This window comes from Leopardus geoffroyi, chromosome X, assembly GCF_018350155.1.
Source record: "Leopardus geoffroyi isolate Oge1 chromosome X, O.geoffroyi_Oge1_pat1.0, whole genome shotgun sequence".
Taxonomy (NCBI): Eukaryota; Metazoa; Chordata; class Mammalia; order Carnivora; family Felidae; genus Leopardus; species Leopardus geoffroyi.
The window spans coordinates 71,392,142-71,417,116 of NC_059343.1; the positions used below are offsets into that span (position 1 = coordinate 71,392,142).

General features: G+C 32.5%; 1 protein-coding gene across 2 annotated transcripts in view; it reads right to left on the reverse strand.

Annotated features, from left to right (window-relative positions):
- Positions 1–3,993: 3,993 nt before the first annotated feature.
- POF1B (POF1B actin binding protein) overlaps positions 3,994–24,975 on the reverse strand; it is a 114,966-nt gene continuing 93,984 nt past the window's right edge. For both annotated transcript variants that reach the window (XM_045471011.1, XM_045471010.1), the window contains 8 exons: positions 21,192–21,284; positions 19,974–20,087; positions 19,028–19,180; positions 18,579–18,698; positions 17,002–17,130; positions 16,099–16,181; positions 8,316–8,430; positions 3,994–5,938 (listed from right to left, as the gene is read on the reverse strand). In XM_045471011.1, the coding sequence (XP_045326967.1) occupies positions 5,933–5,938; positions 8,316–8,430; positions 16,099–16,181; positions 17,002–17,130; positions 18,579–18,698; positions 19,028–19,180; positions 19,974–20,087; positions 21,192–21,284 (813 nt within the window). In that variant the 3' untranslated portion in view covers positions 3,994–5,932. The remainder of the gene's footprint in view (positions 5,939–8,315; positions 8,431–16,098; positions 16,182–17,001; positions 17,131–18,578; positions 18,699–19,027; positions 19,181–19,973; positions 20,088–21,191; positions 21,285–24,975) is intronic.

Below are 24,975 nucleotides of genomic sequence, written 5' to 3' on the forward strand. Positions count from 1 at the left end.
TTTGGTCCATAATGTAATGTCTAATAGATTTTGTGCATTCAAAACAACACGAGCTAGGAACTTAAATAATTATGATGACTATGGCATGATTACTCCTTAAAAATGTATATTTCTGCTAAAACCATGATGAAATGCTATAAAGTTGTTCATCTTAAGACTTGAGATTAGAGAAAACTGAAAATTCCTAACCTGCTTAAGTAACACAATCCTGAGAAAGGAATTTAATTATGTTCCAAATAGACCAATATACATTCAAAAGGAAAAGCATTAAATCAAGTATTTGGGAAAGATTTTTGCAAATGACACTTAACCTGCTATATTTAAAGCAGTCAACATTTAATAGAATTCATGTACCTAGATATATAGCCCTATTGCTTAAAACTGTCAATTGGGTTAATTATTCTTTAGTGATCACTAACAGAAAAAGAAGAAATCATTTAGTCATTACATGTTAGACCAGTGCTTTTTAAGCTTTAATTTTAATGGGGTTCACCTAGGGATCTTGTTAAAATACATGTTCTGATTCAGTGGGTGTGGGATGGGACATACAATTCTGCATTTCTAGTAAGCTCCCATGTGTTACCACCATAGGATTAATAATGTGGTAGACAAAATCCTCCAGTGTAATTCTGGTATGCTTTGGCAAATTTGCTTAAATAGATAGCTGTGCATGAGTGGATAGAGGCAATCTGTACTGAAGACATGGATTTTCAGCTGAGACATGAGTGACAAGAAGGAACGAGTCATTAAGATCTTGTGGAAGAGCATACAAGGCAAAGAAGCATGCAAATACAAATAACCTGATAGAACAAGCTTTGGCTGGACCACAGTGAGGGAGACTGACTGATAAGAGATGAGAAATTGATATGGGAAACCATTAGAGGATTTTACGGGATTAATATGATTTACATTTTGAAGATCACTGGAGGTTATGTGAGGAAGGCATTGTAGAGAAGCTGAAAGAAGCAGAAAGCCATGTGAAGAGGTTATTCCAGTTCATAGTTACAGTGTAGCTGGAGAAAAATAGATGCATTTTCTTTCTTTCACTTATGAATTTGGTCTAGAAAACTTCAGTCAAGATACAACAGATAAGAATTCAAAGCATTCGTTGGGATGAACACTGGGTACTGTATGTAAGCCAATTTGACAATAAATTATATAAAAAAATAAATTACTTAAGCATATAGTTAAAAATTTAAAAAGTATTCAGTCCATGTTACAAACAAGATTTTCTTAAAAAATACACATTTAAAAAAAATACACATTTTACCAGCAAGGCCCACCTTATATGGTAAAACAGATTTCATCTAAAAATGCAGGTCAAAGTACCTTTAGAGAAGGAGAAATAATTTGGGAATTGCCACAGAATAATTCTTCCAGAACAGTTCACAGTCATTATGTGGAGATGGATTTGTATGATTGTCACTTCTAAATGACTTAAACCATGATGCAGAGGAAATTGTTACTCAGGTAGGGCTTTCAAATTCAACTCATGTCTCATACAGGACAACCACCAGTTTGTACTTTGAACTTCCCTTAGAGATATGTATTATATATATGTATATGTATAATATATGTATATATATGTGTATATATATATATATATACACACATATATATGATATGATAGCTTTTATTGCAGAAAACTTTCAACCATTTGCAAAGATAGAATATAATGAAGCCCTAGATAGCTATCAACCAGCTTCAGCAATCATCACTTCATGGCCAGTTTTGTCTCATTTATATTCTTCCTCACCCTTCCCCTCACCTACCCTACCTACCTACCTACCCCTCACTGGTTTAATTTAAGATCCCCTTTTCCCAGTGGTTTAATTTGAACTAAATCCCTGACATCTTTTTAAAAGTTTTTGAAGGAAAATATAGCACAATTCTTAAATATGCCTACTTCCAGGGGAAAAAAAATTATGTCTCATGAGGGTGGAGGAACAAAAGAATCCTCTTATTCAGATCTTTCTATTCCCCTTGTGAGAATCAAGGAAAAAAAACTGGCTAGACTTGGAATTCTATTCAATAATGTTCTTGAGACTAATAAGGCTTCACTTAGAGAAAACACAGAACTAAATTAAAACCCTAGAATATCATTGGATTAGAGAATCTTACCAACTTTGTTCAGGTTCACCCTGTCCTTCCAAAAGAATTAGCTTTGTAAAGTTGATACTGTTTAAGAAAGGTCTAAGAACCTTGGATCCTAGAATGAGAAATGGATATTGTTATTTGGAATTTGGAGGCCTCACAGAAGAAATTGTATAATTTGTAGAGTCAGTGGTCTAGCACTAGGTACCCTGAACTAAAAATGTTTTCCTATGCCTTGTTCCAGTTGCTATCCCTTTCTATTGAGCATTATCTGAGTATTCCAAAGAGAACGCTACTCTGTTTTAAAATCTGGACCAATTGGCAATATTGAAACTATCCTTTTTAACCCATAATGTATGTCCCAGTCACCTCCTGAGTCCAAAACCCTGTCATCCTAGATTCCAGCACCACCTCCCTATCATAACATGGCTGGGTCATCAGAACCCTTTAGGGAACCATCTCAAAAAGCTTATATATTCTCCCATTTTAATAAATTGGTCTGTTTCATCTGGGCACACATAAGCTAGGAGTGTTCAACACTGATTATTATTATTATTATTAACATACCAATTACTGAGGCAAAGCATATTGTAAAGGCTATCCTTTAACATAAAGGATCTCTGGAACATAAACTTTAATAACAAAATTATTTTAACGTAATGGGATGGATACCAAACATAAAGACTCTGGACTTAACGACATCTCATTTACAAGAGACCAATTCAAGATTACCAAGACTGCCTGGTTATCATTTAATTATGTTATATAACAATTCCAGTGTTCTTTTGCAGACTCAAAAGAGGTATGTGCTATTTTGTCACTAAATGTTAAAGGTTTTATTAAGATGAATGTAATTATTACATTCCTTACTTTTAAAAAGATTATATTTATTATTTTATATATTCTAGGATGAGCATGAAATACTTTATATTTTTATTGAAAAAAAGTACTATGGAAATCCAATAAATTTAATAATGGTGTTTTGTGGTGGAGAGGTACTTTGTAGAGAAAAGTATTTTCACAGCTTATTATTTACCTTCAAAAGAATTATGTCTACATGTCATCTCTGTAGATTACAATAATGGAAATAAGTGAGAATGGTTTTTTGTTAGGGAGAAACATAAAACATTTGAAACAATGAGTTATGGAACTTGAAAGACTAAGTTTGTAAGCAAAGAAATTCTCATTTAAAGCAGAAACTTGCATCAACCAGAGGTCCAACTATGTTACAGTGTTGTCTCTAGTAGTTCACATTAGGTGTTTTTTTTTTTTAAAATTAAGGTTGTGCTTATTAGTTCTAATATAAACATTCACATGATAATAACTTTGTGATGAAAATATACAGCTAAGCTAAAAATATGTTTCCTGCTAGGACTTCCACAAAAACCATACAGATACTTAACATATTTTTTATGTTTTTTTAAAAATTATTTTTGAGGGAGAGAGAGAGAGAGAGAGAGAGACAGAGCATGAGCAGGGGAGGGGTAGAGAGGGAGACACAGAATCTGAAGCAGGCTCCAGGATCTGAGCTGTCAGCACAGAGTCCTACATGGAACACCAACTCACAAACTGTGAGATCATGACCTGAGCTGAAGTTGGATGCTTAACCAACTGAGCCACCCAGGTGCCCCTTAACATATTTTTTAATGTTTGTTTATTTTTGAGAGAGAGACAGAGGCAGAGAGAGAGGGAGAGAGAACAAGCAGGGGAGGGGCAGAAAGAGGGGGATAGACAATCTGGAGCAGGCTCTGAGTGGACAACAGTCAGCCTGATGCAGGGCTCAGGGCTCAAACTCATGAATGCTGAGATCCTGACCTGAGCCAAAGTCAGACGCTTAACCAACAGCCACCCAGGTGCCTCAAAATATTTTATTTAGACACTTAAACAAATTGCCTTGCATGTAGTTGCACAGTCTCCATTTTATTTGATATCCAAAGCAAAACATACTGGAATAGAAATTAGATAAACAGGTATTTCTCACTTGACAATAACTGTGCAATTTTCAAAGATAAGCTGTGTGAAACTTGTGAGAGGAAAAATATCACTACTATTTCTATTAATCTTAACCACAAATTGGAAAAGGAATACATACATTTAAGTTTGTTAAGTATAATGAGCACCTCATTATAATACCCATCCATTGTGCATGGATCAACTGAGTCACTGAACTGTTGATTTCTTAACTGCCCCAAATTTTGGACATTGTGATTTTTATTTAAGAACATTTTAGGAAAATCACACTTGTTTTAATTTTCATATGTCATGGGAGCATGGCTACCATATCTATCAGGCTACTAAAAACTTCCATTTTATCATATGTAATGGGTAGATAACAAGGCGTAATTTTGTTGTAGTTACATGTATGTGTAGTTAGCAGAAGAGAAACTGCTCTGTTGTTCCTACACCAAGGAAAAAAATTTAAGGACTGTATAGCTCATGAAGAATATTAACATTTAATATCACAAAATAGTGATAAAATTGGAATCGTATTAATCCACATTATAAAGCTTAACATTTTAGTCAAAGTATTAAGATAATAAAATAAGGTTCTTAGTTTCATATCAAGACCTATTTAAATATTATATAAGAATTTTAAAAACATTTATCTCATTTATGGTTTGATTTAGTGTAATTCCTCATCTGTTCCTACCTTAATGGTTTCTTAGTATAATGAGTAATTATTAGCATATAATTGTCAGGCATGGAAATTCTATATAGATATATTCAAAGGTATTTCATTGCAAAACGTCATTCACATGTAACCCAAATATATTTACTGCCTTAATCTATACTTTGTCAGATGTAAACATTTTAATTTTTGCCAATTCTTAACTTTAACCAGAGGGGTTGAAATTAAGATTTAATTTTCATCTACTAATGTATTTGGAAAATACTTTCATTCACTTTGTAAAGTCATTAGAACCCAATTAATCAACCAACTTCTAAATGCATTAAATACTCTACTATAAAATCTTTTTCTCCCAAATAGGATATAGATAGCAAGTATTTGTTCTTGCTGTTTGTATTCCCTAAGCCTTTATACAATTCAATGTTACATGTTTTATACTTCTGTAAAAATGCCTGCCTGCCTTCTTCCCACTACTACAATATGGTATTACATATTTTTAAAGAAGTGGGGTAGGCTCATTTGGGGACAATATGCTTTGAAAGAACAGATTTGCCAAATCAAGACACTGATATGTTCTTAGAACTATAATAGCATAATGACTAATGTAGTGGATTTAGTTTTTTTAAAAAGATATTATCCTACCTCTCTGCTAAATGAAATTAACCATCACCTTTGATTTAGTTGTTTCTAAGAGGTATAAATAGCATGTAATAGAGTATCTCTTTTAGTCACAAGGTTTAATGTGATGAAAGCAAATATATGCTGTATATACCATATACTAGTTAAACTTTTTTTAACACAGTATTTTTTTCTTTTTTTTGGTTAAAAACAGTATTTTGTAGCTGAATTGCACATCTAATAACAGAGAAAATCTTCTAATAATAACTTGTAAAGTCTCTACCCCAACAAATTAATTCAGTGTCTAGAAAGCACCCTATTGAAAACCAGTGGATTATGTTCTACAGTATCTGGAATTGGAGTTTAAACAAACAGCATGTTGCTATATTGAATACAAAAATGTGATAGAAAGCATTCAGGCTTCATAAGTGGCTGAAGAAACTGTCATTTGCAGAACTAATTAATTCCATTAGATTCACTGGGTAGTAGCATGGTTCAAAATTTGGATTGGCCTTTCGTTATGGGAAATAACAAAGTACTAATGTAGACACATACAAAAAAAAAAAAAACTCCTATGAGTTGGAGATCCATTCATGGCTAGAAAATGAAAAAAAAAAGTTAGTTTACAATTGGTTCATAATTCATTTAAGATATTCTTATTGTATGTATACAGTTATGGACAATGATTTAAATTGATATATATATATATATATATATATATATATATATATATATAACCAAAAGAAATGTACTGCACTTTTGTGGTAACATTTTATATGTATATTCAGTGAAACAATGGTCTCTCTGACTTTTTTCAAAGTATGTGTTTCAATAACTGAAGGGAGGATTGAATAGATTTCTTCCTTGGTGTCTTATTTACAGGTGAAATATGTTCAAACATATCTGTTAATAAATATAGATCTATCATCTGTGAAGTTACTAAAATATATTTTGAATTTTCTCTCACTATCTAATCCCCTTCAAATATCAGTTTGATGTAGATGTAGATCTTTTATTTGGCAAGTCCTCATATTGATGCTACCTCTTGGGCACATGTGGTTAGTAGCAGTGATTGCTTTCCAATCTTAAATTTCAGTATCAAATAATCTCTGAGTGACAAATTTTAGATCCTATGCTGACTTTCTCTTGCTACTGGTTCTTGGGCCATCAAGTAGCCTTTATCATTTAATTAGTAATAAATAGTTCTCAGCTAACTAATGGACTGAGAAACACAATATATGTCAAAGCTCAAACTATTATTTGGTGGGGGGGGCTAACAAATATTGGTTGCTTTCACTGATGATAGACAACCATATAATCAAGATTGATGGCTGATTGTACTTAAAAGAAGGGCTTCAAGGCTAAAAACTTTTTGAAATTTTTGTTATTCAAATATTTGAGCTTATTCATCTAAAAGATCATTTTTAGTGTGAGTTATTTAACAGAGACTTAATTTTATTAACTATATATTAGCAGTAATTTATTAACAATATTTCTGCAATATTTTGTTAACTATAACTCTGCAATTTTAAAATTTCTTTAAAAGGTTCTGCAGAATAATTGACATTTGTGTATTTATTGCTTATCATTGTATATATAGTTAGGCATTTTAAAACTTATTCAAGTATAATAAGCCTATAGAAAAAGTACACATATATGTATACAACTAAAAAATTTTTCCAAACTGAACACATATAAGCAACCATTATGCAGATCAGGTAACAGCACATTAAGACCCTAGTAATCCTCCTTATGCTCCCTTCCAATCAGTACCTTCCCTCACGGATAACCATTTCCTGATTTTAATAACCATAGCTTAGTTTTATCTGCTTTTGGTATTTAAGCAGTTTTTAATATAATAAAACAAAGGCTGTCATTTTCAGTGTTAAAGTTAGATTCTGTGTGTTTTAAAGCTATGATCCTCAATGTTTTTTTCTGTCCATTATACATGAGGGATATCATACATTCCCATCATTATCATTGGTTTACTTTTAGACTCTCTTGGCAGTAATGTAGAGTATACAATTAGGAAGAAAACCCCCATGATGATTCTGTCATGTTAACAAGGTTTCTCAGCCCTCAGCAGTATTAGCATTTTGGGCTGGACAATTCTTTGTTGTGAGACACTGTTCTTCTCATTGTATGATCCTTAGCAGCATCCTTAGCTTTCACCCACCAGATGCCAATAGTACCCAATCCCTAGTTGTGAAAACCAAAAATGTCTCCAAACATTGCTAAATGCCCCCTAGGGGGGAAAATTGTCCCTGATAGCCACTGCACTAGGGTAAATATATCCCTTGTTTGATGTTCACTACTTTAAAAGTTAACAGAACAGTAAGTAAAAGTTTTAGGAAAATAGTTTCAGTCCTTTATAAGAACAGGGTTTTAGTAATCAGCCAACTTAGCAATGCATTGGACTACTTAGAAAGATGCTAAGGTCCATGTCACTTGGTCATCTTGGAGGGTGTTATAAAAGGTAGGTTTTAGAGTACATGACTTATAAAGTATTCTTCATCAGCACCACTATAACTGTGGGATTTAAAGCTGGGGGTTCTTACAATCTATTGACAAAGACAGACACACCTCCTTTCAAAATATTAAAAAGTTTCTATCTACAGGAATAAGTAGCATATTCAAGACTGCAAGACAAACACTATTAAAACATGTCTCTTCTCCGTCTGTCATTCTTCATAACTGTCTACCTGCTTTAGAAAAAAGAAGGGTTTTTTTTGAAAATTTCAATGGAATTAGTTCAATAAGAATTATATTATCCATGTATGAATCATCCCAAAGTTTCTTAATTCACATTATATATCAGTAAGGAAAACATGGAAAAGTCTTTAAGAGAAAATCAAACCAGAATATTTTAGTTTGCTTTGGTATTTTACCACAATTTTTGAACGCTATTTGTTATATTTAAGATATATATAAATTTCTACAACTAATATGACTATAAATACCCAAGTGAACTTACACAAGTCCATTTGTCTTCTGTTTTCTCAATCACAATAGTCTGTGTGTCACTACCTGGTGGTATATATTCATAGTCATCATAAAGGAGTCCTAGGATTGGATATTGTGTCCTGTACCTATACAAAAAAAAGTTAATTTACCAGCTGCACAAAAAAATGACTCTCCTTCCTTTTTAGTCACTCCTAGTTCAAAACCCCTTATTAAACTAACATGGCTCTGAATGCCTTTTAACTCTAAAAAGAAAATCCCCTCTTACTGTACAAAGCTTTACTACTATTATTTTAAAAGGGTAAAAGGGAAATACTTCTGCTTCTGGCAGTGATGGACCACTGGCAGCACAAGACAATGATCCTACAGAAGGGAACCAAATGATATGAACCATACAAGTGCCTAGTTCACTGCCTAGAGAGTTTCTTGGTCACGGGACAGGGAAAAGGAAGCCAAATAGATCCCTGCAGTCTCACAAAGTTGAAGTGACTGAATTTCAAGTAAAGGTGTGCCAAAGCAGCCAGTGTGGGGTAGAACACCAGACAGGAGAGAACTATATAGATAGAGGTCAAGAGACCTGTAGAGGGTTTTATACAAGTCTTTGGATGAGTACTGATTAGTGGAGGCATGTGAAAAAGTTACTGAACCTGGGGAAAGAACTAGGAAAGAGAAGCCTAGAAATCCCTGGAGCTCACACAGTAAAGGGAATAGTTTGTGTGTCACTAACAAGAGTGGGAAGACCTTCCTAATATGGTGGGCATCAGGAAGAAACTACAGAAAAAATATTGCCTTAGTAGTGGGATGACATTAGTCCCAGACTATAGGTTTTAACAGTTTAAAAGAAATACTTAAAAGCAAAGTTAAAGAATAGAATTCAATACACAAAAATCAATTTTAATCTTGTGTACTTGCAATAAATGATCTGAAAATGAAATTAAGAAAAACAATTCTACCACATGGTAACCACAAACACAAAACCTATAATAAATATACAACAAAATAAAGAGAAAGAAAGCTAAACACACCATTACAGAAACTTACCAATCACAAAGAAAGAACACGAAGAGAAGAAAAGACAAGAACTACAAAAAAAAAAGAAAGAAAACAAATAACAAAATGGCAATAAGTTATTTTATCAATAGTTACCTATCAATAGTTATTGTAAATGTAAATGACTTAAATGCTCCAATCAAAAGCCATAGGTGGTAAAATGGCTACAGAAATTAATACACATCTATATGCTGCCTACAAGAGACTCACCTCCGACCTAAAGACACATAAAGACGGAAAGTGAAGGTATGGAAAAACATTTGCCTTGCAAATGGAAGCCAAAAAATAAAAAACAAAAAAGCTAGAGTGGCAATACTTATATCAGAAAAAACAGACTTAAAGACTGTAACAAGAGAAAGAGAAGGGAACTGAATGATGATAAAAGGATTGATCCAACCAAAGAATATGACAACTGTAAATATCTATGCAACCAGCATTAGAGAACTTAAATTACATAAAAGCAAATGTTAGCAGACATAAAGACAGAAATTGATAGTAATAGCAAAGAACTTTAACACCCCACTTACATCAAGGAATAGACCATTCAGACAGAAAATCAATAAGAAAACAGTGTCTTTGGCACATTAGATCAGATGGATATAACAGATATATTCAGAACATTCCCTCACAAAGGAAAATATGCAAATTCTTTTCAAGTGCACATGGAATAGTCTCCAGAATAGATCACATGTTAGGCCACTAAACAAGTCTCAATAAATTCAAGCAGATTGAAATACCATGCATCTTTTCCAACCACATTAGTATAAACCTAGAAATCAATCACAAGGGGAAAAAACTGGAAAAACACAAACACATGGAGGCTAACCAAAATGATACTAAACAACCAACAAGTCAAAGAATAAATAAAAAGAAACCATGAAGACAAATGAAAATGGAAACACAATGGTCCCAAATCTTTCAGATGCAATGAAAGCAGTTCTTAGAGGGAAATATATAATGATGACAGGCCTAAATCAAGAAATAAGAAAAATTCAAATAAACAATCTAATCTTAACACCTAACGGAACTAGAAAAAGAAGAACAAACAAAAAAAAGCCCAAGGTGAGTAGAGGCAAGGATATAATAAAGATTAGAGAAGAAATAAATGACATAAAGACTAAAAAAAAAGAGAGAAAAAGAAAAAATGCATAAAACCAAGAGATGGCTCTTTGAAAAGATAAGCAGAATTAATAAATCCTTAGCCAGACTCATCAAGAAAAAAAGAGAAAGGACTTAAATAAAAACATCAGAAAAGGAATAAGTAACAACTGACACCACAGAAATAGAAAGCATTATAAGAGAATATTATGAAAAATTATAACCAAAAAATTGTACAACCTAGAAGAAGAGGATAAATACATAGAAACATACAATCTTCCAAAACTGGATGAAGAAATAGAAAATCTGAACAGACTGGTTACAAGTAACAAAATTGAATTAGTTGAAAAAAAACTATCAAAAAATACAAGTTTAGGACCAATGGATTCATAGGTGAATTCTACCAGTTAAAGAAGAATTCATACTTATTCTCCTCAAACTATTCCTAAAATAAAAGAGGAAGAAAAGCTTCCAAATACATTCTATGAGACCAGCATTACCCTGATACCAAAACCAGACAAAGATAACTACACTCAACAATACATTAAAAGGACCATTCACCATGATCTAGTGGGATTTATTCAAGGGATGCAAGGATAGTTCAATATTCCCAAATCAATCAAAGTGATGCACCACATCAGCAAAGGAAGGATAAAAATCATATGATCATCTCAACTGATGCTTTTGACAAAATTCAACTCTGTTCATGATAAAAACTCCCAACAAAGTAGGTTCAGAGGAACAATACCTTAACATAATAAAGGTCACATATGAAAAACCCACAGCTAACATCATACTCAATGGTGAAAAACAGAGCTTTTCCTCTAAGATCAGAAACAAGATAAAGATATCCACTCTCACCATTTTTATTCAATATAGTACTGAAAGTCTTACCCACAGATATCAGATAAGAAAAGGAAATACAAGGCATCCATATTGGTAAGGAAGAAGTAAAACTTTTATTATTTGTAGATGACATAATACTATAACATAGAAAATCCTACAGACTCTATAAAAAACAATTGGAAGTAATAAATGAATTCAGTAAAGTCACAAGATACAAAACCAAAGTACAGAAATCTATTAAATTCCTATAAACTAATAGTCAAGCAGCAGAAAGTGAAAATTAAAAAACAATCCCATCTACATTGCACCAAAAAGAACAAAATTCCTACAAATAAACTTAACCAAGAGGTCAAAGACCTATACTCTGAAAACAATGTCAAACATTGATGAAAGAAATTGAAGACAACAAACAAATGGAAACATATACCATGCTTATGGGTTGGAAGTTTTACTATTGTTAAAATGTTTATACTACCCAAGCAATCTACAGATACAATGAAATCCCTTAAAAAAAAAAAAAACAACATTTTTCAGAGAACTAGAACAAACAATCCTAAAATATTTATGGAACCACAACAGACCCTGAATAGCGAAAGCAATCTTGAGAAATGGGTAAGGGGCATTAAGGAATCTACTCCTGAAATCATTGTTTCACTATATGCTAACTAATTTGGATGTAAATTTTAAAAAATAAAAAATAAAATTAAAAAAAAACATATGTGAATATTATATTCATCTCTAATAGGAAAAAAAAATAAAGAAAAACAAAGTAGCAGGTGTCACAATTCCAAATTTCAAGATATACTGCAAATCTGAATTTATTAAAACATTATGGAACTGGCACAAAAACTAGACATATATGTCAATGGAACAAAATAGAAAGTCCAGAAAGAAACCCAAACTTATATGGTCTATTAGTCTATAACAGAACAGGCAAGAACATACCGGAGAAAAGATAGTCTTTTCCACAAATGATGTTGGGAAAACTGGGCAGCAACATGCAAAGAATGAAGCTGGACCACTTTCTTATACCACACACAAAAATAAACTCAAAATAGATTGAAGACCTAAATGTGAGACCTGAAGCCATAAAAATCCTAGAAGAATCACAGGTAATAACTTCTCTGACATTGGCCTTGGCAGCCATTTTCTAGATTGCACAGCAAAGGAACCATCAACAAAACAAAAAGGCAATCTACTGAATGGAAGAAGATATTTGCAAAGATATATCTGATAAGGGGTTAACATCCAAAATATATAAAGACTGTTTATACCTCAAAACCAAAAAAAAAAAAAAAAACCCAACGATATGTTCAAAACAAGGTCAAAGAACCTGAGTAGACATTTTTCCAAAATAGACATATAGATATCCAATAGACACATGGAAAGATGCTCAACATCATTAATCATCAGAAAATGCAAATCAAAGCTACCATAAGATATCACCTTACAACTTTCAGAATAGCGAAAATAAAAAATGTCAAGCTATAGCAAGTGTTGGTGAGGATGTGGAGAAAAAGGAAACTTAGTGTACTATTCATGGGAATGAAAATTGGTACAGCCACTCTGGAAATCAGCATGAACTTTCCTTAAAAAATTAAAAATAGAGGGGCGCCTGGGTGGCGCAGTCGGTTAAGCATCCGACTTCAGCCAGGTCACGATCTTGCAGTCCGTGAGTTCCAGCCCCGCGTCAGGCTCTGGGCTGATGGCTCAGGGCCTGGAGCCTGTTTCCGATTCTGTGTCTCCCTCTCTCTCTGCCCCTCCCCCGTTCATGCTCTGTCTCTCTCTGTCCCAAAAATAAATAAACGTTGAAAAAAAAATTAAAAATAGAAATACCATATGGTCTAATATTTCTACTCTTGAGTACTTAACCAAGAAAACAAAAATACTAGTTTGAAATGATATATGAAATGGATAAGGAATATATATATCTATATATCTATATCTATATATCTGTATCTGTATCTATCTATATCTATCTATATGTATACTATAGATATAGATATATAAAATGGAATATTATTCAGCCATAAAAGGATCAGATCTTGCCTTTTGTAACAACATGTATAGAACTAGAGGGCATTATGCAAAGTGAAATAAGTCAGACCAAGAAAGAAAAATACTATAGCATTTCATTCATACGAAGCTTAAAAAAAAATACACAAACATAATGCAGAATCAGGCCTGTAAATAGAGAGCAAACTGATGGTTGACAGAAGGAAGCATTGTGACAGTATGGACAAAATGGTAAAGGGGAGTGGGAGATACAGCCTTCTAATTATGGAAAGAGTAAGTACAGGAATAAAAGGCACAGCATAGGGAATATAGTCAATTATACTCTAATAGTGTTGCATGGTGACTAATGGTAGCTACACTTGTGATAAATGTAGCATAACATATAGAGAAGTTGAATCAGTACATTATACACCTGAAATTAATGTAACATTGTGTGTCAACTATACTCAAATAAAAGCACTGGGTGTTATATGTAAGTGATTCATCACTAAATTCTACTCCTGAAACTAATATTACACTATATGTTAACTAACTAGAATTTAAATAAAAAACTTAAAACATAAAAAAAGAAAAAAAACAATTCTATTTACAGTAATATAAAAAATATAGTATACTTAGCAGTAACATAAAAAATATAGTATGCTTAGAAATAAATTTAACAAAAAAGAAGGCTAAGACTTATGCAGTGAAATTATCAAATACTATTTTAAGAAATTAAAGAGGATCTAAATGGAAAAGGACTCCATGCTCATGGATAAAAAGACTTAATACTGTTAGCATGGCAATGATACCCAAAGTTTTCTACATATTTAATTAATCTCTTAACAAGCTTATCCTAAAACACATATGGAAAAGCAAAGGACCAAAAATAGGCAAATCAGTCCTGAAAAGAAGTTTAAAAACTCATACCCCTGGTTTCAAACTAAAAAGCTATAGTAATTAAAGCAGTGTGGTACTTGCATAAACAGACAAATAGATCAGTACTTATATAAATACAAGTAGATCAATGGAGTAAAACTGAGAGTTTATAAATTTAGCCTTACATTTATGATCTTTTGATTACTGACAAAGATGCCAAGTTAATTTATTGGGGCGGGGGAGGAAAAATAGTATATTCCACAAAAGATATTGGAACAACAGTATAGCCCCATGCACAAGAATGAACTTGGAACCCTACTTAACACCATATAAAAAATTAACTCAAAATAGTTCATAGATCTAAATGTAATAGGTAAAAGTATAAAACTCTTAGAAGAAAGCTTGGGTATAAACCTTAATGACTTTGGGTTAAGCAATGGTTTCTTAATATAATACCCAAAGTACAAGTAAGAAAAGAAAAAAATAGATGAATTGGACTTCCTCAAAATTAAAAACTTGTGTTTCAAATGATACTATCAAGACAGTAAAAAGACAACCCATAGAATGGAAGAAAATATTTACAAATCATATCTCTGATAAGGGAATTGTATCCAGAATATATAAATATTTCTTGCAATCCAACAGTAAAAAAAGCAAGTAGATCCAGTTTAAAAATGGAGAAAAAATTTGTATAGTCATTTCTCCAAAGAAGATATACAAATGGCCAATAAGCACATGAAAAAATACTAAACATTAATTATTAGAGAAATACAGATGAAAACCACAATAAGATGCCACCTCCCATCCTTAGCATGGCTATAATCCAAGAGACAAACAGTAACAAGTTCTGAGGAGGATGGAGAGAAATTGGAACACTCAATACACTGCTGGTGGGGATGTAAAATTGTACAGCTGCTTTGGAAAACAGTTTAGCCATTACTCAAAAAGTTAAATGTAGAGTTACCATGTGCCCCAGCAATGCCACTCCTAGGTATATACTCAAAAGAAATGAACACATGTGTCCACACAAATATGCACACAGATATTCACAATAGCATTATTCTTAATAGTCAAAAATTGAAAACAACCCAAATGTCCATCAATTTATGAATGGATAAATGTTGTATATCCATATAATGCAATATTATTTAGTAACAACAAGCAACGAAGTATTGACACATGCTAAAACATGGATGAATCTTGAAAACATTATGCAAGGTGAAAGAATCCAGTCACAAAAGACCACATTTTATATTATTCCATTTATATGAAATATCCAAAATAGACTTTTGCTGAAACTGTTCTTAAAGAGTCACTTTCTATTTGATTTTGCTAAATTTCTGGGATGTAAGCTGTGGTCAAATTGCTATTATGAGAGGAGATGCCTAAGAATGATGTCTACATAGGAAAAGGCAGAGCCAAGAGATAAAGAAAGACATATTTCTGAAGACATGTTTTGAGCATACAAATCCGTCTGGACACCAAGCAATTCCAATTAAGTGAATTAACTAATTTCCATGTTAAGTTGAATTTTTGGCATGTGCAACTAAAAGAATATTGACTAATATGGTTGGTTAAACAACAAATTTTGTTTTTCACTTACATTGTATTTGATATATTATAAATACAGGAAAGGTGCTACAGAATTTTATTTACTATAATTGCTATGCCCTTGTGTAAATATCCGTTCTTCAGTAGATTCACTGCCCTGCAGAAAAGAAACTCTGTCTAGGGGTGTGCATGTATATATATATGTATATATATATATATATATATATATACATATATATATACACACACACACATATATATATATGCTATAACTTGGATTGTATATATATATATATATATATATAAATTAAACATGCTATAACTTGGATTATATAATAACCAAAGTTGCATTCAAATTTCATTTAAAAATACATTACTTTTTTTTGATAGTAGTAGTCTTTCCACCACTGGAGGGTTGGTTATGAGATGAATACATTTCTTGTCTCAATTTTGAGAGTTCCTTACAAATAAAAGAAAATATAATTATTTGAAAAAAGTAGAAACATGAGGTAAGAAGCATGTTTGATCATTTAATAAGGTTAGTAAGAATAATTACTTTTTTCCTCCCCCTTTAGCTTGGACATAAGAGTGTTTTAATCCCATCTGTTAAATACCTTATATTAGTGCTTTATGGTGCCAAATAAGTTACGTTATATGCCTGTGCAGGAATTCACTAACTGGTGTAGGATCTCTTTATTTGAGGGATTACATGATATTGAATGGACATGGTTCTCAAAGATGTGAAAGTTTTTGTCCTAAAAAGTTTGAAAAGTATAGTCATAGCAGAAAAGCACTAAAACTTCAATATGGAAGCAGGTATTATTTTCTAACTGAAAATCTATCACTGATCATTATTACAAACACCATTAGTTCAATAACAACAATATAACATCAGCCACCGTTTTGGGTAGTTTCTTTCTTCAATATAAACTATTTTATAACAGATCCTGGACCACATGCTACAGATACAGAGAGGAATATAACACAGTCCTTTGCTGAAGCAGCTAATATTCTAGTAAAGAGCTCACAGTCTTCCTGGAAGTTTCACTGCTAATGAGATATAAAGGTACAAATATTAAATGCACAATAGCACTCTTTTTGCTTTAATTCTTGCTTTCATTTGAATTATATCTCTTCAAATATGAATGTTGCTCTTCTTTGTAGTTACATTCTACTTAATGAATAAAGTGAGTCTTGGAAACGTGCCCTTGTCTAATTCATGGCAAGTATTTATCATACCTAACTGAGTTCCTCTCCACCTCTATCACTTCCCTTCTTACCTCTGACTGACGTTTTATAAGGGAGTCCTTCTCTTCCAGCAAGCTTGTCAGTTCATGAAGCTTGAATTGGAAGTCACTGCAAGTTCCTTCTCTTCTTGAAACATCTTTTTGGTACTGATTTAATTGAGTCTAGTGATTAAAAAGAAATAAGAATTATTATAGATATGATTTACAAAATAGGTAATTGAGTTCCAAGCGGTTAAGTGGCATAAAGTCATACAGGAAATTATGAAATGAAGAGCAAAGTGCCAATAGTTGTAAACATTTGTAGAGTTTGATGAATAAAAAATGTGAATTAAAATGCCAATAAGAATTTCTCATTTTTTAAAGGTGTCTTTACTATATAGGGCTAAGCATTACTTAAGTAGCAGTCCTAGGCCACAAAGATTAAAATAAAGCTAAGAAATAGGTACTTTAGATTCCTCCAGATATTAATTAAAGAAAACTCACTAATAATAACTAATATTGTATTGTGATTTATAGTTCACAAAGTATTCCTCTGGCATGATTTGTCTGCTCAGAGCCTGGAGCCTGCTTTGGATTCTGTGTCTCCCTCTCTCTCTGTGCCTCCCTCACTCATGCTCTCTCTCTCTCCCTCTCTCTCTCTCAAAAATCAATAAACATTAAGAAAATTAAAAATAAAATCCTATTCACAAAATAGTTAAATGAGATTACCAGAGAGGTTATATGACATAAAGTGCCACAGCTAGTAAGCAACATAACTGCAATTCCAAAACAGGTATTCTGACTCCAAACCCCACCCATTTTCTTCTGCACTACATTATGTATACATAGACGGATGTTAAGTTGAAGTGTTATTAGTTATGTTAGGATGAAAAAGAAACAAGTGAAGGTAATCTTCTAGAAAAATTGGTAGGCTTTTGAACAAACTACATTTTGTTTCATTTTGGTTTTTGGAAAAAATTCTATGGTGGTATTTGGAGAGAAAAACCTATGGTCAGTTTTTCCATTAAATATTTAAGTATATTTAACTATTTTAGGAATCATTAAATTAAGAATTAATCAATTTGATGTAGAATTGCAAGATAAGGTAACATATACTTATTCTCACAAATATAATCCTAATTTTGAAGCCAATTAAAGGTACATAATTCAACACTGTTTTTATCCTTGTGCTTGACAAAGTTCTTGCTATGTATCATCCTTCAAAGTCAAGTGAGGATTTTTAAAAATCAAACTGTGGTTTTGCTGGATAATCTCAAATGTTGCTTTTGACTGCACAAACATGCTGTAAGCAAAATCATAACGGGTTCCTCCCAACCACTAAAAGTAAATGAATAAAAATAAAAAACCAAAACACTGAACTTAATGTTTTATTTTGCTTTTATAGAGAAGGTTAACATGATTAAATTAAGGTGATTAAATTTAAGAAGATTAAATTAGAAAACAATTTAGCAATATCTATACACAGTAATATGTATTTAAAAAAGGTTCTATGCCACATTCCTGACTCTACCTTTAGTTGATTTTTTTGTAGCTTTAAACTTGAAACCATCATAATCTTATTAGAAACTTTGTGCTGACCTGTGTATTTATGCACTGGAGGATCAACATACCCTTAACTTGCAGATCTCTCTATCTTTCTCCATTCGTAAGTTTTTTACCATCTCCATGTAATGATTGCCAATCTCATCCATTTTCACCTGCAGCATCGGGCCTATGCAAGTCTCAGAAACCTACAGAAGGCAAAATAACTTTCCATACTTGGATTGTTATGAAGGAAATACATATTATATTATAAGACTTATTATAAGATGAAAATCACACGATTAAACAAAGCATTGAAATAACAAGAGTGATGTTTAGGAATTGCATTATATAGTTCAAATGGCAGTGAGATGAGACATAACCACATATGAAATCATCAGAAAGCAGTCCATATATTTTCTCAAGAGGAATGGGATATATACACATGTAAGATATGCATATATTTACTGTTGGAAATTCTAGGATTACAATGGTATAACTAAGGTAATAATGTGTATTTAAAACAAAATTTTAATACCTGTATTCTGATATTTTTATTCTCTTGTTCTAAATTACGCTTACAGTAGTCCAGTTCTTTTAGTTTATATTCCATGTCTGATAATGTATATCGAAGAGAAAGATTGTTTTCTTCCAATGCTTGGCATTTTGAGGTTGAGTCTTGAAGTCCTTGCTATAAAAAAGACACAAGTAAATAAGACAAAAGGATCTACTTTTTTGGAGGAGAGTACTCTCTTAGTTTATTAATTCAATGAAATAAAGCAAATATTTTTCCATTATATATTTACCCTTACATGGTAAATTAGATCAGCCATAAAATAGATTCTTGCCTCTAGTGTGATACGCTTATCTTGAATGAGAAGGAATTAAGACTGAACAAATTTTCAGTGTTCCAATTTAGCAATCTGACTCTTGCTACTCTTTGACAATATTTTGCCTTCTAATAGGCACCAAAATGATGATATACCTGATTATTTAGGTGGAAACTGAGAAAAAATGTGAGACTGTCATAGGAGTGAAGATTAGGAAGGGATGAGCCTTAGGGACTCATAACAATTTCTTAGGAATCATCTCTGCTCAGACATCTGGATAATACTTCCAGAGTTTATTCATTTATTCACTGCACAAACATGTGTTGAGACTACAGAACCTTTTTAATCAACATATTAGTAGATTAAAGAATGAGTGAACTTAGCTCTTCAATATTTATACAATTTTTGTCTCCCAACAGCACAGATAATTGTGGGTTGTATATACTTTATATCTATATCATACAAGGTTATCTGTTCTTATGAGAAGTCTTTCAGTCATTGTAAATAACCAAAGCCACTCAAGTCTCATATGAATAAATTGTTCCATCATATTTTAATTCTGTCTGTATTATATGTCATAACTACAATGTGTCAATAATTGTGCATATGAAAATCTATCAATCTACTTTATCATCAATGAAAATATCAACTTACCTGCTGCTGGCGATTATTTGCTCTCACTGATGCCAAGAGTTCTTCATACTCTTTTATTTGAGTTTCTTTGAATGCCAAGTCTTTCTCAAGTCTTATCTTGTCATTTTCCAGTGCCTAGAAGCAAAATTATTTGTTATAATTCAGAACTTGTCAACAATCACATAATACAAAGATTTGTTTATATTTGAAGCCTTAAATAAGCACTTGGTTCATTTGCAGCTGTCTAATAAAACATAATTCTAAAAAATCAAGCAAAATATAGGATACAAATGGATGAAACTTTAAAAGTTTGCATTCTAAGAGACATTTGATGAACCAATTCTAAGTTCAATGAAGCAGAACCTTCAAATTATTGTAATGTTTTGCCCCAATCTACAAAGACTTTTTGTTAATCCCAGCAGATGGTGAATTTTCAAATTATAATCTAAATGTGTTCATCAGAACCCAGAAATGAAATAACCCACTCCAGGCTTCATTGTATGAAAGATATTCTAAATATATTTAGATAATGCCACCAAGAATGCCAACTAAAAAGGCTCAAGGTATTCTAAATATATTTAGATAATGGCACCAAAACCACCAACTAAAAAGGTTAAGTTCTTGGAGAAAGGAGTTTTCAAGTATTCTAAGAAATTCAAAGTATGCTTTATTATCACAGAAAAAAAGGGGAAATTCCCATTCAATGGGTTAGACTATTCTAATTTTGGAAGCTACTTCCTGGCTCTAGGTATCAAATTACCTTTGTGTCAAACTAAATAATGAGTGTATACCCAACTTTTTTCATTTTGACATTGGGGATCTTTTATTTCCTCTCTCAACCCCAAGTAACTGTTTCAAGAATACATGTCTAGGGGCACCTGGGTGGCTCAGTTGGTTAAGCGGCCGACTTTACCTCAGGTCATGATCTCCCGGTCCATGAGTTCGAGCCCCATGTCAGGCTCTGTGCTGGCAGCTCAGAGCCTGGAGCCTGTTTCAGATTCTGTGTCTCCCTCTCTCTGACCCTCCCCCGTTCATGCTCTGTCTCTCTCTGTCTCAAAAATAAATAAATGTTAAAAAAAATTAAAAAAAAAAGTTAAAAAAAAAAGAATATATGTCTAGATGAGCATAATATTGTTGCATTGTATTGAATTTTGCAAGGTAGATTAAATGACTTCATTTCTACATTAGAAAGGTAAGAACTAGTAAGTCTTTGGAAAGAAAAATTAAAATAAGTGTTACTGTCAAGTCATTTTGAAGATGTCCAAGCTCTTCCCGTATGTTGCTGAAGGTGGACAGCACTAGCCGGAGTGATTTATCAGACATACCCCTCATCTGGAGGAAGAAAACGATTGATGGTTTGTATTTACTAGCATTTACAAATAAGCAATATAAGTAATAGTAGTCTTATTTTTCTATTCCCATAAACAAACTTATTTAAAGTTTTATTTTTTATATAGCAATATTAGAATAGTGATACAAGGCATTTGGTCAATAACATGCACAAGTAATTCAATCAGCATTCCTGAAGAGATCATAGCTATGTGATTAGAACAAGGGTCTATTATTTTTTCCATGAAGTTTCATCTTTCTCACAAGACAGAAATCTATCAGCAAATTTTTAAATTTGCTTTTATACTTTATTTAAAGGTTAGAAAACATGAGGCATTCAAACTTCAAATAATAAAATGCATATCCCTAAGGTGCTTCCAAATGCATGGATTTTTCCTGAAGTGAGAAGACTATAATATTAATTTAGTTTAACCTTGAAATATAGAAACATCTCAATTTTTAAAGAAGATGGAGAAAATCCCTTTCACTAGATTAAACTCACTTATTTTAAAAAAATGGTTTAAAAAACAAACAACTTCCATTTTTGGTAAGCTAGAGTAGAAATAATTTTCTTTATTCCTTCTGCTAAGTATAACTAAAACCCCTGGACATTACTATGTATAAAAAAAAAGACTTGGAAAGGTGGAAAGAAGGAAGTCTGGTTAGGAAGATTTGTACCCAAAAAATAACACAAAAGTGAGTTCCTGGGTTTTTTTTTCTTGCTTCATGTATCACTGACTGGTGTTGGAGAAACAGCACTGGAAACAGACAACAAAAGTCTTTAGAAAAGCCTGCTTTATCTAGCCAAAGGACCATGAAAAGAGCAGCCTAGCAAGGCAGAGAACTTTTAGATAATATCCAGTTATTCCAGTCAAACACCACAGAAAATAATTTTTAAATTTACTGCCACCCAAACTATCAAATGTCAAGAAGGGAATGTAGACTTTCTCTCTTACTAGGCTCTAAAAAGGTCCATCAACACTGCTTACCAGGTTGGTGTTAGAGAAGGCAAGGTGGAGAGATGGGACCTTCATCCCCGCTGGGAACAAAATGAGACCCTCAGCACTGTGGTTCAGTTGAGAGTATGAAAGGAGCCTAGGCTTTCACTTTATCCAGTATTAATACTGCTTTGCCTCCCTGCTAGGGTGATGTCAGAGATTTCTCAAAGAAGAGTAAGGACTTTCATCACTGCCCAACAGAAATGAGGCCGCTCACCTTGCAATGTCAGTGGCGGCCAACTGGGGAACAATTATGAGGCACTTCTCTACATCCAAACCACAGTGAAATCAGTAGAGAACCACAATTTCTACCCTGGCCTAGGAGGAACAAGGAGTTCCTCCCCTGATAAGTGTCAACAGAGGCTGAGTGGGGAACCTGGACATCCACCCACGGTGATAGTAACAGGCAGTTCTCCCATGTCCTCTGTTGTTTCAGTTTAAAGGAGGCCTACTATGTGGATCTTGAGAAATGTAGCAGAAGACATGGGGGAGGTGAAGGGGAAAAAAAACTTACAGAGAGGGAGGGAGGCAAACCATAAAAGACTCTTAAATACTGAGAACAAGCTGGGGGTTGATGGGGGTAGGGAGAGGGGAAAGTAGGTAATGGGCATTGAGGAGGGCACTTGTGGGATGAACACTGAGTGTTGTATGGAAACCAATTTGACAATAAATTATATTAAAAAAATAAAAAATAAAGGAAGCCTACTAAAACAGAAGATATGAATAAGATTCAGAGTCATAACATAATATTCAAAATGTTCAGATTTCAATTTAAAAAATCACTAGTCATTCTAAGAACCAGGAAAATTTTAGCTTGATAAGAAAAACAATTAACAGATACCAACATCAAGATAACAGAAATGTTAGACTTGTCTGACAAGGATTTTAAAGCAGTCATTATAAACATACTTTAATAAAAATTTACAAACAGACTTAAAACAAAAATAAAGTCTCAGCAACAAAACAGAAAATCTCAGAAAAGAAATAGAAGGTATAAAGAATAACTAAACAGTAATTTTAGAATTATAAAACTCAATAACTAAAAAAATAAACAAAAACCTTAACGGATGGACTAAAAAGGAAAATGGAAACAACAGAGCAAAGAATCAGGTAGAAAAATAAAAACGTACTTAATCACAACATCAGAGAAAAAATAGATTGGAAAATAATTGAACAGAGGCTCAGAGACCTGTGGGAGTATAAGACATATCTTATATACATGTCATAAGAATCCTCGAAGGAAAGAAAAAAGAGGGGGGAGTTGAAAAAGTATTCGAAGAAATAAAGGCTGTAAACTTCTCCAAATTAGCAAAAATCGTAAGTATAAGTTCAAGAAGTTGGGCAAATTCCAAATAGGATAAATCCAAAGAAATCCAAAGAAACTTCTTAGAACTAAAGATAAATTTTAAATCTTTAAACCAGCAAGAGAAACTTAACTATTGGTAATAACAACTCAAATGACAGCACATTTTTCATCAGAAATCCTAATGGCCAGAGGGAAATAGCACACCATTTTTGAAGTGCTGAAAGAAAAGAACTGTCAACTACAAATTCTGTATCTAATGAAAATATCCTTTAAGAATTAAGAGGGAATCACAAAATTAGGAGATGAAGAAAACTGAAAAAAATTTGTCACTAACGACCTACCCTAAAAACTGGCTGAAGGAAGTTCTCTGAAGAGAAAGAAAATGATGATGGAATTTGGAACATCAAAAAGGAAGAAATAACATCTTAAGTAATAATGTGAGTAAACAGAGTAGGTTTGCCTTCTTTTGCATTTTCTAAATTATATTTGGTGGTTGAAGCAAAATTATAACACTGTATGATGTGGATCTCAATGCATGATGAGAAAATATTTAAGACAATTATGTTATAAATGTGGAGAGTAAAGAGAGATAAAGGAAGCAAACTTTTCTATAATTCACTGAAACTGACAAATTGTTGACAACAACAACTAGGATAAATTATGGATATATAATGTAATTCTTAGAGCAACCACTAAAAAGGCTATACTAAAAGATATAATCAAAAGAATCAGAGATAAATAAAAATTAAGTTATAAAACATGTTCAGCTAATCCACAGGAAAGCAAGACAAAGAAAACAGGGAAACAAAAAAGCAGAACAAACAGAAAACAAAAAATAAAAATAGGAAATATAGCCCTAACGTTTAAATAATTGCAACGTGGTCTAAATACACCAATCAAAAGACAGAGATTTAAAGAGTGTGAAAAAACCTTGACCCACTACGTGTTTTCTACAAGAAATTAACTTCAAATATAATGAAAATTTAAAAATATATAATGAAAGTAAAAAGTTGGGGAAAAAAGATATACCATGCAAACATTAATCAAAAGAAAACAAGAGTGTTATGTTGATATTAGATAAAAATGACTTCAGAGCAAAGAAAATTACCAGAAACAGAGAGGGACCATTACATAATGATAAAAGGGTCAATTCACCAAGAATACATAGTAAATCCTAAATGTTTATGCACCAAACAACAGAGCTGCAAAATGTATAGTACTTCAAAAACTGATAGAACTGAAAGAAAAAAGACAAGCTCACAGTTATAACTGAAGATTTCTATATGCCTCTCTCAGCAAATGGTAAGAACTACTTGGCAGAAAATGAGCAAAAATAAATAAGAACTCAACAACCCCGTCAATCAAAGTATCTAACCCTTTCATGTACCCA